Source organism: Taeniopygia guttata, chromosome 20 (genome assembly GCF_048771995.1).
Source record: "Taeniopygia guttata chromosome 20, bTaeGut7.mat, whole genome shotgun sequence".
In the NCBI taxonomy this organism is placed as follows: domain Eukaryota; kingdom Metazoa; phylum Chordata; class Aves; order Passeriformes; family Estrildidae; genus Taeniopygia; species Taeniopygia guttata.
The window spans coordinates 13,262,768-13,280,943 of NC_133045.1; the positions used below are offsets into that span (position 1 = coordinate 13,262,768).

The 18,176-nt window shown below is 45.9% G+C and overlaps 1 protein-coding gene across 1 annotated transcript; it reads right to left on the minus strand.

Moving 5' to 3' along the window:
- Positions 1-14,291: 14,291 nt before the first annotated feature.
- Positions 14,292-17,734, minus strand: MC3R (melanocortin 3 receptor). Its single transcript, XM_030288828.4, has one exon. It carries the CDS (start codon positions 17,365-17,367, stop codon positions 16,390-16,392), a length of 978 nt encoding a protein of 325 aa, XP_030144688.4. The 5' UTR covers positions 17,368-17,734; the 3' UTR covers positions 14,292-16,389.
- Between the last annotated feature and the right edge of the window lie 442 nt (positions 17,735-18,176).

Genomic DNA, 18,176 nt, shown 5'->3' on the forward strand with positions numbered 1-18,176 from the left:
TGAGTGAGTTTGGGCAAGTTATTACAAATCAGTGCAAATTAGTTCAGCTTTGCATCCAAGCAGTCCAATAAATGGATTGAAGCAGCAGATTTGAACTCGCTTGTGCTAACAGTCACCCTGATCAGCTCCTTTTTATCCAGCAGGCCCTTACTAGGTCTGGAAAAATCCTTTTCCAAGGATCTTTGTTTTCCATTCCACGTGAAAAATCCTTTCCCAAAGATGTTTGTTTTCCATTGCTGTGTCATTTCCCGAGCCTGCAGCTCTGCCAGTCTGTAAAATGCTGTCTCTCCTGAAGGAGGCACCTGACACATTCACGGGGCCATTTCCTAAATAATGGCAAAGATTGTACAAGTCCTTTGATGATCAACAAGAGCTCTCAGTGGTGAGGCTGACACCACTCCTGCCTGTTCTTATTCTCTCCCTGCCGTGTCAATGGAGCTCCAGGGACTCAGGAGGGAGCAAAGAACGATGCTGAGTGCCAGGAGAGTCTCCAGTCCAACTCACTAAAGAAGTGACACAGCTTTTCCTTTCCTCATCCATTCACAAGGCTCATTAGCACTTGGTTTAGCACGTAAAAATCAAAGGAAATGGAAGCAGAGCAATTAAGGAACAAATTGGGAATTAGAGGATTGTGTCAGGGCATTGGAGCTCATTTGGTCACTTGAGGGCTGTGGCTTTATGTGTGTGGGGTTGGTGCCACTCTGCTTTTCCCATCCCTGCAGGTGTCCAAGGAACACCAGGACGTGGCACTCCGTGCTCTGGGCTGGGTGGCCTCCCACAGGAACACCCGTTCCTGTTCCTTCCCATTCCCATTCCCATTCCCATTCCCATTCCCATTCCCATTCCCATTCCCATTCCCATTCCCACTCCCATTCCCGTTCCCATTCCCATTCCCACTCCCATTCCCATTCCCATTCCCATTCCCGTTCCCATTCCCATTCCCACTCCCATTCCCATTCCCATTCCCGTTCCCATTCCCATTCCCACTCCCATTCCCATTCCCGTTCCCATTCCCGTACCCATTCCCATTCCCATTCCCATTCCCATTCCCATTCCCATTCCTACTCCCATTCCCGTCCCCATTCCCATTCCCATTCCCATTCCCATTCCCATTCCCATTCCCATTCCCACTCCCATTCCCGTTCCCGTTCCCATTCCCATTCCCATTCCCATTCCCATTCCCGTTTCCATTTCCATTCCCATTCCCATTCCCGTTCCCATTCCCATTCCCATTCCCATTCCCATTCCCATTCCCATTCCCATTCCCATTCCTGTCTTTGTTTCTGCCTCTCTCTGAGCTCGAATGCAAGCTGTGCACTATCCCTGTGTCCCCTGGCAGGCTGGCTACAATGCAGAGTAACTTAATTAAGGATACTCTGAGGGGAAAAGCAGAGTCTGCAGCAGCCAGATGAGAGCACAGAAAAAGCAGAGCATCCTCTGCAGCGAAATGATCAGTTATATTGCAAAAGGAATCTCAGATCCAGCTGGAAAAAAGGCACTTTGGATCAACTCAGGGATCCCACAATATGCTCAGATTTAGGACCCAGCTCATTATAAAAAAGCAGTACAAGTGTTGTGTGCTGCTTCATCCTGCTAACTGGGCAGTGCATTTAATGAAACTGTGCTTTTTTTCCCTCATTAATAATATAAAATATTTAAACAGCGTGTAGCAGTGCTTTGAGAGGCTTTGCTGATAACTTGTGTTGCTTGGAGCAGGACTGGTTACTCTCAGTGAGAGACAAAGCCTGGTCTGCTCATGTCATGCAGTTTAGAAGCTGCAGGGCTCCTGCAGGAGAATCTCCAGTTCTCTTTTGAGGACTTAATTTCCCCCAGGCTGTAGAAAAAGCTCTGCTGCCCTGCCAGCAGGGTCCAGCACCCCGAGTGTGGGGCCAGCCTCAAGGACAGCTCGGCTGGGAGTGCCCAGAGATGTGGGCATCTCTTCCACCCTGCCATGGATCAACCTCTTTTCTTTTTCAGACTTTTATCTCTGTGTGTGGCACAGGATGGTGGGTCAGAGATTGAACAAGTCTCCATTTTGTTACTTTACTTCTCTCATAAAACTTCCTGATTACCTGAGGCTTTTAGAGGGAGAAATGGCCTCTAACTTGTTCTTGGACAGAAAATAAAATGCCCACATGCTCTCCACTCTGCTTGGGGCATCATTAAGGCAGCTATAATTGCACTAATTTTGGTGGAAAGGAGCCTAGTTCAGTTCCCTCAATGCAGCAGGAGTTTTGAGGTTGTTGTGTTGCTGAAATGATTTTAAAAGTTATGCACTGCAGCTGTTTCAGAAGCTGGCTTAAAAAACTATAAATCCAAACTAATTCTGATGTTAATTGCACTGAACTAATTGAAAGCTTTTAGCTGTTTTGGTTGTCCATGCACTCCTCACTTCCTTGTCCAGAAGTCCCAAATTACATATAATGAAAAAAATGAAAGCATTAAATGGTTGCTGCAAGTGCTTGGAGTGCAGTGTGCCACAGCATCCACGTCACCAGCACAGGAAACAGAAAATGTTCTTGTCTGGAACATTTCCATTCATAGAATGATTTGTTTTGAGAGGGAGCTAAAAGAAATCTCCACCCCTGCCATGGCAGGGACACCTCCCACTGTCCCAGGCTGCTCCAAGCCCCAATGTCCAGCCTGGCCTTGGGCACTGCCAGGGATCCAGGGGACCCTGTGCCAGGGCCTGCCCACCCTCTGAGTAAATAAAGAATTTTTTCCTTGTAATTAATCACAGTCTGCCCTCTGTCAGCTCGAAGCCATTCCCCTGTCACTCCTTGTCCTTGTAAAAGTCCTTCTCCAGCTCTCTTGAAGCCCCTTTAGGTACTGCAAAATAGAATAAAGTTCACCTACAAGCCATGGGGAAGGATTAACACTTGACTTCTGCATGAAAAATTCTTTTCTCTTTAAATACCATCAAACAACAACAACAAAAGTTTTCTTAGCACGTAATTGTGATTCTGGAAGGTCTTTGAAAGCTGTAAATTTACAGTTAAGGATTGTAGATTCGACAGTAAAAAGCCTGAGCAAGGGAACAGAAATTCCTCAGTTTTGGTGGTTAATATTGTAGCACCGTGTCTGCATAGAGCAAAGGGATACAGCACAGTGTCACTGCCATTGTCACTGCACATTGTCACTGCACATTGTCACTGCACAGTGTCACAGCACAGTGTCACTGCTATTGTTACTGCCATTGTCACTGCCATTGTCATGGCACATTGTCACTGCTATTGTCACAGCAGAGTGTCATTGTACATTGTCACTGCACATTGTCATGGCACATTGTCACTGCCATTGTCACTGCCATTGTCACTGCACAGTGTCACTGCTATTGTCACTGCACATTTTCACAGCCATTGTCACTGCCATTGTCCCTGCACACTGTCCCTCCACATTGTCCCTGCACATTGTCCCTGCACATTGTCCCTGCACATTTTCCCTACACACTGTCACTGTACATTGTCCCTGCCATTGTCCCTGCACACTGTCCCTGCATGCTGGGGTGCCTGTCACTGCAGCAAACAAGGACAAGGACTCTCTGTTCCCTCTCCAGGGACAGAACTCTCCAGTGGCAAGGCCACCGAGCTGTTCCTGTCTTGAGGCCGGTGCTGCCTGAGGGGAGCTGGGGGATTTTCAGGCAGGCAGAGGCACGGATCCAGCTCTGCTTTCCCTGGGAAGGGCTGACTCACGGGCTGCCATCACCCAGCCTGCACAGAGGCCTGGATATATCCCAGATATATCCCAGATATATCCAAAATCCACCAAAACTGAGCTCCTGCCCAACTGCTCAGGCTGCAACACATCTTACCCGTGCTTGGCACTGCAAGGACCCACCTGGTTTTCTTGTTTTGGAGGTGAATTTCTTGTGTTGGGCTGCAGAAATGAATGGCTGCAAAGATTTCCCCAGCTTTAATTTTTTCCATGATTATCCAAGCAGTGCTTGGTTTGAAGCTTCCATTTTCACCATAATGAAAAACAATCCACAGGAACTATTTATCTTTGCTTCTGTTTCCTGCACGCCAGTCTTGGACTGTGTAACCAACACCAGGTGGACACTGAGAAGTTTGTCTGTGAAAAACCAGAAATATTAGCTCGTGATTTATATATTCAGGGATGATAACAGCAGCCCCAGCAGCTGCCAGTGAGCAGAGCTCTGCTGGAGGGCTGTGCCTGCCTGGCTGTGTCTTCACAACCATGATTAATGTACTGGTGGTGCTTGGCAGCTACCTGAAAACAATTCCCCTTGGAAACAGTGCTGTGTTATGTCCTCCAGTTACCTCCTCCTGCTGGAACTGCTGTGAGGAAGATCTTTGCTATTGATAGTAGAGGTGAGAAAATGAATCACAAAATGATTTTGTGTCAATAGGTACTAGGAAAGAATAGAACTGAGTGTCTGTGGTCCTGTTTTACTCTGCAGTTACACCCTTCTCCCTGCAGCATAAAAATACCTTCATAAAACATGAATTTGATGGAGGAGAAGGGAACTGAGTGAGAAGAGAGGGAAGAATTAAGTCTATACATTAAATTAGTAACTGTATTTCAGCTCTTCCCAGTCCTGCCATGGAGCTGCTGGTGTTTGGCATGAGCTGCACCATGGGGGTGGATGGGGAATGGCTGTGCTTTCCAAAGAGGATGGAACCCATGGGAAAAGCTGCCAGGGTGGGGTTTGCAGAGCCATGGAATCACTGAGGTTGGATCAATAATGGGCAGGGTGCTTTAAGCTCATCTGGTCTACTTGTGAACGTGACACTGCCTCTAAACATCAAAGACAATCAAAAGCCTTGGGAAGGGGCAGGAAAATATTTGATTCTTCAGTTTCTGAAGGGGCTGGAGAAGCCTCTTGCTTTGGGCTTCCCCACTTGCTCTGCCAACAGGAATTCTGCAGCCCCACTTGAGGTGAGTTACCTCAAACCTGTATAGAAAACTGGAGCAAGGCATTGAGGAAAAGAGGTCTCTTAGATAAATTCAGCATGAAATATTTACCATGTGTGGCACAAGCCTGCCTCTTTTACTATTTAGCACTGTTCTCATAGTGCTTGCAACAGTAATCACAAAATCCTCTGTTGTTCAATTTGAAACGTGGAATGAAATTTGTTAAAAAGTGTACAAAGTCTGCTTTTGATTGCAGATGTAGCAGGATCTTTCCAGTCTTCCTTCCTTTTATTATGTGGAGGAAGAAAAAAAAAATCTGCATTATGGCAAACTTTTAAGTGGCAGCATGGCTGAGGTGAAAATGTGATCAGGTTGGCACAGCCAGAGTAAATCGGAGTGGGATTTTGGGATGATCCCTTCCCACTGTTCAGAACCACCACTGTGAGCCTCACCACTGGTTCTTTTGTCTTTGCAGGAGCCCCCCAGAGAGAGAACAGTCATCTATTGTCCAAAAGTCCCCTATTTTCTAACAGGAACAGGAGAAGGAGAAGCACGGATCTGGAATTGTGGCAGCGTGCCACAAACGAGAGCAGCCAGGGGACAACCAATGCACAAATCTGCCTCCTGAGGGAGCACAGGGAAGGTGCCACTGGCACCATCCAAGGCAACAAAAGCAGCATGAAAAGAATCACTGATGTGATTATCACTGATATAAAATCACTGATATAAAGAATCATTGATATATAAAGTTTTGATGCATTGGAAATGTCTTTCCTCCCATTCATTTTCCATGGACACTTCAATGTCCATGGCCAGCGGCTGCTGGGAGTTTAATTTTATTTGGAGAATGCAAATGGAGAATTTGGAGTTGTAAATATTTGCATTTCAGCAGCCACACCACACAGTGACCAATGGGCCGCTTGTATTGCTGGTTTATTGTGGCTGCTCCCAGTCCCACTGCTCAGTGGTTCTTCTCCCTGAGCACCCTGAGCCCTCTGACAGATTTTGGGAGCAGTTTTTGGACATTCTCAAGCATTTTTGTTACTGAAGTGGGCCAGTGTAACAAGTCAGAGCTTGCAGCATTTTTCAGCCTAGAAAACCCCTGCCAGTCTCTCACAGTGTGGCATCAAGAGAGCTTTAATTATCATGTGCTTGACAGTAAGAGGTAATTGATTTGTAATTTGTCCTGGGCTTGTGGTTTGGTTTGGGTTTGGCTTTTAATAAGGAATTGCTCTAATTGCCATTTAATGTGCACTGTTCCTTCCAATACTTACATTTTTCCACTTGAGTGACTCTTCCCATAGTGGTGTCTGTTTAAAAGGAAGTTTTTAGTCAAAGCAAGATTTGTGATGGGCCATAATCTTCCTCCCTGGAAAGAAAGCAATTATTCAGCCAAAATATGTACACTCTGGTGATTATGTCAATGTGTCACTTCCTGCTGCGTATTAAACTGCATTATTTATGGAGTCTGAACTTGGAATATGATTAATAACAACTTCTGATACAGCAGATAGCAAATGAAGGCCGAGTAATAGTAATTTTTCATTTGAATCACAGCCAAATTGGCTGTTTGGCAGTACTGGTCTGTGGCAATTATTTGTTGTTCTGCTTTTTAATGCTGATTTCCTTGCAGAGTCGATCAGCATGAGTCTCAGGGAAGCACTGGCACATTGCTTGAGAACATAAACACTGGTGGCCAGGTGGGGAAGGCAGAAATGCTGAGTGGAGCTGCTTCAATCCAGGCCCTCCTGCAGGACAGGGCTGTTGTGGCGTGCCTGGTGCTGGTGCTGGTGCTGGTGCTGGTGCTGGTGCTGGTGCTGGTCCTGGTCCTGGTCCTGGTTCTGGTGCTGGTCCTGGTGCTGGTCCTGGTCCTGGTCATGGTCCTGGTCCTGGTTGCAGTTCTGATTCTGGTCCTGGTCCTGTTGCAGTCCTGATTCTGGTTCTGGTCCTGGTCCTGGTCGTTTTCCTGGTTGTGGTCCTGGTCCTGGTTCTGTTTCTGGTTCTGGTCCTGGTTCTGGTTGCAGTTCTGGTTCTGGTCCTGTTGCAGTCCTGATTCTGGTTCTGGTCCTGGTTCTGGTCCTGGTCCTGGTTCTGGTCCTGGTCCTGGTTGCAGTTCTGATTCTGGTTGCAGTTCTGGTCCTGGTTCTGGTCCTGGTTGCAGTTCTGGTTCTGGTCCTGGTTTCAGTCCTGGTTCTGGTTGTGGTCCTGGTCCTGATTCTAGTTGTGGTTCTGCTCCTGCTCCTGGTTCTTCTCCTGCTCTTGGTTCTGGTTCTGCTCCTGCTCCTTCTCCAGCTCCTGGAGTGGCAGAACAGTGCCCACACTGTCCTCCTGTCCCTATTGTCCTCCTGCCCACATTGTCCTCCTGTCCCCACTGTCCTCCTGCCCACACTGTCCTCCTGCCCCCATTGTCCTCCTGCCCCCACTGTCCTCCTGTCCCCATTGTCCTCCTGTCCCCACTCTCCTCCTGCCCACAAACAGCCCCACTGTGGTGATTTGTGGCCGAGCTGTGCAAACCCTGTGCTGGCGGGAGCTCCCCAAACCCCAGCATCCTCTGGCTGCCAAAATGTGCTTTGTTTCATTGGAGCTGCAGGTTTGGGGCTCTGTGGGGAGCTGTGCTGAGCTCCTCAAAGGGGTTCTCACTTCTTTGTTACTCCAAAATGGGATCTGGCAGGGAAATGTTCGGGAGTGCTGCCCTGCTGAGATGGATTTGGAGTCCAGTTTGGATGGATTTGCATGAGGGGTGCTCAGCACCTCACAGTTTGTGGTGCTTGTGGTCAAGATCCTGTTCTCTTCCAGAACTCAATGTTCCCATTCTCTGAATAAACTTCATAAAATCACAGAATTCTTTGGGTTTTTTTACTGTGAGCTACCAATTGCAGGATGTGAAAATGCCCATTTTGGCTACTTAGACTCCAGCCAAAGTGGGTGTGATTACTCAGCTTCCAGCACACTGGACAAGGCTCTGTTGGATTCACAAAGGAAACAAAATGATGTTTGAAATCTATTCATTACAGCATTAACGTGAGTGTGCCAAGCAATTTTTTTTTTTTTTTTCTGGGAACAATTACAAATTTTCAATCAGAAAAAGCCCTTTTCCAGACTTTTCTCCCTTACAGAAATTACTTCTTGCTTTTAACACATGCTCACTGATTATGCAGATGGCTTAATGACCTTGTATTCATTGCTGCTTCAATGTGGGAGCTGTATTCTTAGTTAATTCCATCTTTCCTATTATTTAGAATATCAGATTGCTCCAAGTTCTTTGATGTGGTGGTTTTGATCATGGAGGGCTCTTGCTCACCATTTACAGAGCTGTCTCAATGTGCTTATCTCTTCAGAAAAAGTAATATTAAACCTTGTGTTGTCCTAATTTTTGAAAGTGTTAAGTTTTCTTTTATAGTTATTTTGAAAGTTTTAAAGTTCTCATAAAACTTCTTTAACCTTCTGGTAATGTTTACATATTTGAGAGTCAGAGTTCCCACACAATTTTGTGTATAAATAAAATAGTTTACGTATTTCTCTGTAAGGAGAGAGAAATGATTGATGGATCTTTGGACCAGCGTGGTTGGAGAGGTGGTAATTCCATCCTCCAATCCACAGTCACCTTTAGAATTCTATAAATACCAGATGTTTGAATAAAACTGAGTCTTTTTCTCTTTTGAACTCACCAAGCTTCTGTGTACTCATTTCATATTCAATAACAACCTTGTGTTGCATGTCCTGCTCATTCCAGCTCCCAACAAAGCAAGGAAGGAGGCAGCCCAGCAGTGATTTAATTTTCCAAATAGCAATATTTGTGCATATGTCTCAGAAGTTATTTGCCTTTTCTACTCAGCAGTTAGACAACAAATTGGTAGTAATTATCACATTAAAAGGAAAGCATTACTTCAGGGCAGCTGAATAATTTTTCATTAAGGAGAACTTCCAAAGGGACAGCATTTAAGAAAACAAAACACAAAGCTGTCACATAGCTCCAGCTCTCCCAGGGAATTCTGTTCCCTGAGCTGTTTGTTGAAAATGCTGTTCCCTGGGCTAAATATCCTCCCTGCCAACTTTTCTAGTTTCATTATTTGACTTTGATAAAGGCGTGGGGTCCCTTACATATTCTCTGATATCTCCCCTCCCAGGATGAGAGCTCCTGAGCAGCAGGTTTTGGTGGCTAAATAAGAAATCCTGTTCCTATAGCAGGGGGCACCAGCAGGGAGGGATGCAAGAGAAACTTCTGTCCATGGTACCATTAAATCCCATTTTGGTCAGCAAAGCATCAAGCAGAGGAAAGCAAAGCCCTTTCTGCAGTTTTCCCAAAGAAAAGCAAACCTGAGGTGCCCAGCAGGAAATCCAACACCTCTTCACATAGTGCTTTGCACATGATAATTGAGCTGGGCTTGAATATTTCTCCTGCCTTCAGCCTGTCAGTAATTTATCAGCTCGTAGATTCAGGTAAGGAGCTGCACATAGGTCAAAAGATGATATTTAAAATCCATCCTGCCTGAGAGATAATGAGTTCCATTTTGAAGGAGACCATTGATTTTCACTGTGCTTGTGCTATCACACAGAACTGAGACATCTGTTAGAATATTTTTTGGTATTGGAACAAAAAAAAAAAAAAAATTGTTACTGAAATTTGTAATTTGGTCTTGGGTGCTTTAAGTGTCTGTATTTTAAGTTGTAAAGGATTATTGGCTTATTTGTTATTTAACCCTTACAAGTACAATATGTTTTTAGCTAGTACAAATTAACAATACTAAATTAGAAAGGTCAATGCCACAGGGCAAAATTTCCTGGAATCTTTTGGAAGTTTTCCTTTTGGGAATGAGCAGTGGTTGGGACTAATTCCCATCAAACCAGCTGGAGGCTAGAGAAAATAATATCAAATCTTTTTGCTAAGAGAACAGGGTGGAGGCAAATGTTCCCTTGCCTCATTTCTGTGTTTGCCTCTGGAAATAGCTGAGCTGAGCTGCTGTGGCTTTTTCTGTCATCCAGAAAAAGAGGTATTTTAATACAAGAGAAAAAACCCTTAACTAGGAGAAGTCACAGAGATGTGTCAGCTCCTGGTGAAACTGCCAAATAAACAACCAGAGAAGGCAGAAATCAAATCCAGACCAAGTTAGAGTAATATGATATGAGGAAAGAAAGCAATGAATTGAAACTTGGAGAACATAACATTTTTTCTGCTTGCTGAATTGGTTTTTAAGAAGAATATTTGGTCACTTATGTGCACCCTATTTGATTCCAAGTATGCCTGGTTTTAATTTCAATGGATTTTGTACCTGTTTATTACCCACTCATATAAATTATGAAAAAGAAAGAACACTCCTTTATCTCTTGATAAAAATGTACTGTTATATGATAATTTGCTTGTTTCCAATGTCATTCCCATTTTCCAGCATTTAAAACTTAGAATTTAGTAGTTATTATCTTTGTAACAGAATTTATGAAATGTCTGGTTCCTATTTTAAAAAGACTTGTATTATGAACAAAAGAATATATGGATTTTGGGCAATAACAATAGGATAGACTTATCAAATGCCATCTCAGATCATCCCCAGTAAGGCTAAATTCCACGAATCGGTGATGGAAACAATGCTTGCACTGGTATTACACCCACAAGTCCATTTGTGCTTGTTCTCAGTTGGAAATAATTTCAGTTTCAGCTTCTCTTGCTTGGTTAAAAGCAATACCCCTGTGTTTTTTGATCTAAATGCAGGTAGCAGAAGAGAAAAATTTCTCATTAGTAAAAGCTTTTTACCACTAAAAGATGCGCCTGTCCCTTTGTCTACAAAGACACACAATTCCTGATTTAACATTCTCAGTGCACATTTTTCTGCTGCTTCTCACTTTAATCGAAGGGAACTTCTTTGATTTCATGAAGAATCCCCAGTGGGGTCATTTTGGCTGATTGAATTTACCTGAGTTGATTTGAAATGCTTATTTCTGGCCTCTCCAAAGTGGATTTACCAAGAAGAAGTTGTTCAGAGCTCATCCTGGGCACACATCTGCTTTTTTTTGGGAACAGGAATGACATCCCAGCAACTGGAGCCACACAGTTGTAGGTTTATTTATGGTGTGGCAGGTTTGTGCCATGTGTACACATGGATTATTGGGGTTTTTTTAGACTTCTTCCAGTATTAAACAGGGAAGCACTGTCAAATAGTACTTAGGTATGAAAAATGCATATTTTATGATTGGCTTTTCACAAATGTTACACCCAGAGTCCCAAAACAGCCTCTTCCAGCCCTGTTTTGTTGGTGTCGCTGTAAGCTTTAACAAACCTGAGAGGCAAATTGATTTTAGACACTTGTAGCTGATTCTGCTTAAAAAAAGATCTATTTTAGCACTGCTTTGGTGTTCACTGATGGGCATTCTGTCCCTTTTTGCTGTTCCCTTCCCCTGGAGCTGAATGTTCAGGTCAGAGCATAATGCAGGAGTTTGTATTCTCCCCTGACGTGTGGCTTTAAATAGCCCCTGCTTCCCCTGAGACACACAGCTGTCCTTCAGAGGAAATGGATGGTGTCTCACAGAAACACCAAGGAAAATGCAGTTCCCTTGTGATGACAGCAGTGAAATGTTCGGTTTAAGTGTTGTACACCAAGCTGGATGTGCAAACACTTTAATCACTTGCTTAAAGATAAATTTACTGCAGGCCTTATATTTGGTCCTGCCTCCTTTCTGTTTGGTTTTGCCAAAAGTTTTGGATTCCCCAAACCCACGTCAGCTGCTTTCATGCCGAGCAATTTGAAAATGAAAGATGACATTTATTTACTGTCCCTGTACCGTTTCAAAACCTGAAATTACGAGTCCTCGGTTTAGATTTAGACCTTTCCAAGTACATGCTGTACAGTTTTAAGATTACTAAAGGCAAATTTCTTCACAAGTAGCACAAAATTGACCATAAGTAGAGGCAGTAAAAGGCTGCCAGTGCAAGGTGTGGTGTTTTACGCAGGTGAAGAATAAGCTCAGACTCACTTTGAGAGACAAGGGTTTTGTGAAGAGGCACTTTGGTCCTGAAGGCTGAAGACAGGAGTAACGTGCAGGCTTTGAGAGAACAGCCAAGGAGCAGAAACAAGGCTGGAGCCTGTCCTAATTAGCTGCAGACTCTTGATTTCACACCTCTGGTGTCCTGATTGGCACCAAAGATATTCACCCTTAGGCCTGGCCCTCTCCCACACCTCAAACATCACCACCTGCACCCAGGGGTGTAAAACAGCCAGGTCAGACTCTATCCCCACCCAGCCTTCTCCTGACTCTCTTTTTTTACCTGATCTTTCCTTAGCAATGTTCACCTGGAGTGAGGAAAAGCTGCATCACTCCGCCAGAATGAGCTGGTGGTGTGTTAACATTCCTGGCTGCAGCCAGGGCTATGGGATCATGGTTTAGGTTGGGAGGGACCTAAAATCCCATCCAGTGCCACCCCTGCCATGGCAGGGACCCCTCCCACTGCCCCAGGGGGATCCAGCCTGGCCTTGGGCACTGCCAGGGATCCAGGGGCAGCCCCAGCTGCTCTGGGAATTCTCTTCCAGAGCCTGCCCACCCTCCCAGGGAACAATTCCTTCCCAATGTCCCATCTGACCCTCCTCTATTTCAGTCTGAAGACTTGAATCGTCCCCTCGGAGTGGATTTGGCACTTGGATGTGGGGCCAGGGAGTTGTGGAAGTGTTGCTGTGCCCTGCTGGGTCTCAGTGCCCAGGTCCCCTGGTGTCCCTCCCACTGTCCCAGGGTCTGGAGCTGAGGCTGGGCTGCAAACAGCAAAGGGGTTTCCAGTGTCTCTTGTGACACCCAATTTGTGGGTTCCTCCCAAATCACCTCATGGTTTAGGTGAAGCCACCAAACAGCAAACCCTGGCCCCCACCTAGGCCTCAACAAATAGAAACTTCTCATTTCAGTGGCGATGTAATGTTTGTAGCAATGGCCTGAATCATGACCTTGTCTGACTGCAGAGTTCTGTGCCTGACTTGGTTGTTTGCTCATTAATACAAATCCTGTCAATTATAAAATATTTAAACACTCATTGATGGGGAAATTGCCTGCACAGTGCTGAATTTAATGTGCAAGAAACAAATCTGTCTGTAATTTGCAGAGTATGCTGTGTTGAGTTGACTTAGCAGGATAACTCATGTTCCTGTCAATTCAAATATTTGTCTTAAATATATGAGGATTTCCTAACACGTCTTTGAGCAAATGGTAATCCTACAGTATTTGTAGTAATTCACAGTGTCTGTGGATGGCTTGATTTTCCTGCAGAAAAACCGACTCAATAAATCCATAATAATGACACCTTTAGATGCCAAAGATATCATTTAGCTTGCCACTTCTTAGGCCATCTGGGGAAAACTGCCCATACCTTCTTCAGCCCAGCACTCTCCTCAAGGAACAAACATTTCTTATTATGAGCAGACTATAAGTTGATTTACAAGTGACAATTCTGCAAGTGGTGGCATTTCACTGCAGTGCTGCTCAGGGGCAGAGTCACAGCTGGAAATGTTGCTGTGGTTTGCAGCAGGTGAGAGGGGCCCTGCCCTGCCCTGTTGGGTGGGTTTGGTTGCTGTGTGCACAGCCCGGGCTGCAGGGCTGGCAGTGGGATGGGGTGGGCACTGCCCATGGGTTTGTGGCTCTTGGATGGCTCCTGCTGCAGTTCTGTGTCTGGGGTGGCTGAGCACCACTTCCAAGGCTCCCCTCTCACCAAAATGTTTGCATTTGTCCCACTGGCTGCAGTGCAGCCCTGTTCCTCCCTTCCTTTCCCTTTCCCTTTCCCTTTCCCTTTCCCTTTCCCTTTCCCTTTCCCTTTCCCTTTCCCTTTCCCTTTCCCTTTCCCTTTCCCTTTCCCTTTCCCTTTCCCTTTCCCTTTCCCTTTCCCTTTCCCTTTCCCTTTCCCTTTCCCTTTCCCTTTCCCTTTCCCCCTGTGAGCATTCCCTCTCTAGCTGCTGTTCCTGGGTTCAGTCCCATGGACATTCCCTCTTTCCCTTCCCTCCAGGGAGGACCAGCCCTGTTGTGACCCTGGATCCGTGCCCCAGATCCAATCCAGAATTCCAAAATCAGGGCTCAGAGCCGAGGGTGTGGACCTGGGGCTGAACAAACCCACCCCCACCCCCTGGATAACCGGCTGCCAGAAGGGCTGAGGGATCTTTGGGGGATTTTATGGATTCTCTTTCTGTTGTTTTTGCACATGGCACTGAAAATTTGGCTTTTCCCCCTCCTTTTTGTGGAGCTCTGTGGGCAGAATGAACAATTCCAGGCCAGGAGCAGCCTGGGACAGTGGGAGGTGGAACTGGCTGACAAAGGTCTCTTCCAACCCAAACCATTCAGTGATTCTCTGAATTAAGAGGCTTTTGCCCAGTGTTAGACTCTATTTTCAGTTTTGTGAGCCCCCAGACTGGTTTGATGTGATGTGGTGCTCTGACAGAAGCAAACATGATCCTCAGTGATCTCTCCAGATTTTATTCAGCAGAGTATGTTTTGCTTAAAGGCAAAGCACTGTTTGAATCAGTCCTGCTAAAATTGCTTTTAAAAGAGAAAGAAGTAGGACAGCAGAGAAATAAGTAGGACATCAGGAGCAACAAATACACAATAACCTGAGGCAGAATATGGTGGCAAACCATGCTCCAGAGTGTGGGGATGCAGAACACTGAGAAAAAACAGAGATTTTTTACAACAGGTAGGCACAGTCTTTGCACACCACGAAAGTTCTGTGGCTCCCCATGGTGGTTTCATCTCCATGTGCTGCAAGGTGTGACAGGCTGGGCTGGCAGGGCACAGCTCGGTGCTGTGAGCTGCTTTGTGGCACACACACAAAGCTGAAAGCATTTGGCTTTGCCAGTCACTGGGATTTTCTTTGGTCTCTTCTTGAAACGGGGAGAATTTTCATTTGTGCCTGTTCTGCTCCAGTGAGGTTTTGATTTTTGGTTTTTTTTTTTTTTTTAATTTAGAACCCTTCATTCTAAAATGAGTGTTGGAACAGAGGGAGTGTTGGAAAGGGGGAATACTGAAGGATGTGATTATGAGAGGAAGTGTGAACTCAATTAGGGAATTTTGAGTGTGATCAGAGGAGAAATAGGGAAATAAGAGAAATAGGGAAAGTGAGGTTGGTTTTTGGTGGGACAGAGTGTGGCTGGAGCATGGAGAGCACTGGTTCCTGGCCCCAGGAGGATTATCCAGCCTGCAAGACAGAAATGGGGCTGTTCCCTGTGGGATGCTGAGGATCAAACATGGGCCAGGAGGTGCAGGGTGTGAAATGTGACTCCCCACAGGCAGCAGGGCTGGGTCTGGAGCCACTGGCACTGAAACACCAGCACCAGCGTGGGGCAGAACTGGGGACACAGGAGCTGGGGAGTCCCAGGAAAAAAAAAAATTAATAATATCAACTCAGTAACTGCACCCAAAGTAAGAATGTGGGGAAATAAAAGAGAGAGTTTTCATAATAATTACTGGCTGAGGACCACCTGCAGGGTTTGTTCCTGCAGAAAGCAGAGGCAAAGACTGAACCAGTGCAGCTGTAGGTGCTTGTTTTCATGCCACTGGCACCCAGGGGGTTGGGAGAGGATGGCAGAGCTGAAGGAAGGACATTTCTTATTGTCCTGCCCCAAGAGATTTATTTCTCAATGGATAAATTCCTCTCTGCCACACACATCTGATTTCTTCCAGCTGCTGAACTTAGAGGTGGATGTTTCTAAGGACTCCCTGCAGCTTTTACACAAAGCTGCATTCAAAGTATTTTGCATTTTAGCTCTTTTCTGATGTTCAGATCCATGGATCTCATTAGTGAGGATTTATCAAAAGGAGGCTTCTGTGATTTTTTACAAACATAGCAATTACTACATTGATCAGGGCATTCCAGCTTTAAAAAAATAATTTAAAATTCAAGGGTGTAATACTCTTATATCACAATAAATAATGCAAAAGCCTTCACATGGGTCAATTCTATCAGGCAGATGTTGCAGCCACACTGTCACTGACACTGTGATGATAACTGATTTCAGAGCAAGAGAAATGTTTGCTTTCACCCTTTGAAAATTGTCCTCGGGCTGCTTTATGGCAAGCAGCAGAACTGTCAATCTATTCTTTCATTAAAAGGTGGGTGTAGAACAATGCTGTTACCTGTTGGTGTTTGGAAAAACAGCTTTCCACAGAGGTTACTAATGAAATCTTTTAGAAAACACTGACTTGTTGGCAGTGGCACGGAGATAAAGCAACAGGCACAAACGAATGCTAGAGGGAATTTTATCTCATTCTCTAGAAGGTGGCATTCCCTTTCAGGATTCATTTTCCCCAGCAAGTTTGTGAAGCTGTTTTGTAAGCCACTCTGGATTTCCTTCCATTATAACTATTTAAAAAACTTCAAATAGTTCAGTTGAAACTGGTTTTCACTCTAAAAAGTAGGAAACAAGGCATCATGTAGGAGGCTTTTGTCTGTCCTGCACCCTTCCTTCAGGCACTGCGTTTAAATGTATCTCAATGTATACATAAATATATTTATATTTATACACATATGGCGTGTTTTTTCCACCCAAAACCAGGTGCTTACAGCATGCACTGTCCCACACTCATGCCATAGCAGCAACACATGATTTCTTTGAAAGTCTTCCTCATCTCCAGGCTCCTGAAGGCGTAAATGAGCGGGTCAATGACCGAGTTGCACATGATCAGCACCAGGTAGGCGTTGAAGTGCGCGGTGTAGCAGATGCAGTAGGGGTTCGTGGGGCAGGAGATGATGAGAATGAGGTGGAGGAAGAAAGGCGCCCAGCAGACGATGAAGACCCCCAGGAGGATGGTGATGGTGACGGCCCCCTTCATGCAGGTGCGCTGGGGGGGCACGCCCTCGACGGGCAGCGCCGCGATGCGCTTGACGTGCAGGCGGGCGAACAGGAACATGTGCACGTACAGCGAGGCCATCAGCAGCAGCATGGTGAAGAACATGGTGATGAGACACACAATGACAGTTTTGCTCTCCGAGTAGGCAATGAAAATGATGCCACAGATGATACAAGCCACCCAAATGAGCACAATGAGGGTCAGGGCTTTCTTCACCGTCATGATGCTGTGGTAACGGAGGGCATAGAAAATAGTGATGTACCTGTCGATGGCTATGACCAAGAGGTTGCAAATGGAGGCTACCAGGGAAATACAGATCATTGAGTCAAAAACATTGTCCATGTGCTGGATGAAGTGGTCGTCAATGATCAGGTAGCCGTTGCTGAGGATTGCGATCATGACGGTCTCCAGGGCGTTCGACATGCTCACCAACATATCTGCCACAGCCAGGCTGCAGAGGAAGAAATACATGGGAGAGTGCAGGTTCCCATTCTTCAACACTGCCAGGATGACGAGGATGTTCTCCAGCAGGCTGATGATCCCCAGAGTCAAGAAGACCTCGGCTTTGATGAAGACCTGCTCGCAAAATCCGTCGCTGCTGCGGTTGGTCGGGACGGAGTCGTTGAAGTCTTCGGTGGCGTTAAGCAGCAGGGGCTGAAAGGAGAATGCAAAGCGTGTGGTGTTCATTGTCAGCAAAGCAGCTGAGCTCACCAGTGACTGTGGACCTGAGACAGCACAGGTTATAGAGAGGAAAAAAAAAGAAGAAAAGGGAAAACAAGTCCTTCCAAGCTGCTGCTGTGCATTGGGGTGCAGTCAAGCAGGACTTTAGTCACTTTTACAAGTGCAAGCATCAAACAATCTGCATTTATAGTGACTTTTATGTCAGGCTGCTCTTTCCTTCAGAAGAAAGTGAGCTCCAAAGCCTGCAGGCAGCAAACAGCTTTCTCTGCAGGGAAGAACCGGCAGCAGGACATTGCTGGGCTCAGCTCTGCCGGTGATGAAAAGCGGAGTTTCCCCGTCTGCCGGGGCAGCGGGGCTGCCAGCATGCTGCAGCTCAGCCTAGCATCTGCTGCTATTTCAGTGGGAAGAAAGGAGACGAGGACTAAGGGATTTATAGATGCAAGAAAGAAAAACCAACTCCTACTTCACCCTGCGAGCCGAGCATTGGCCACTGCAGAGCGAGCACCTTTGTGAGTGACAGCCGGAGCACCTGGAGCGCATCCCGGCACATCCCAAACTGTCTGGCGCCCTCTGCAGCGCGGATTTGCCCTAAAATTCCTCTGGAAAACCGGGTTTTCATCCGGGAAAACTTTCTGCCTGCTCCGGGCAGCCGGGTCCTGCCCTGGGAGGGTTTGGGGCAGGCAGGATGCTCATGCACCCTCCGTGCACCTTTGAGTAGGCACTAGGACTGGTCTTAACTGGGATTGCACCCATGTAAACCTCTGCAGGACTGAGGAGATTTTCATTTATCACATACGAGCAGGCAAGCATAAAGT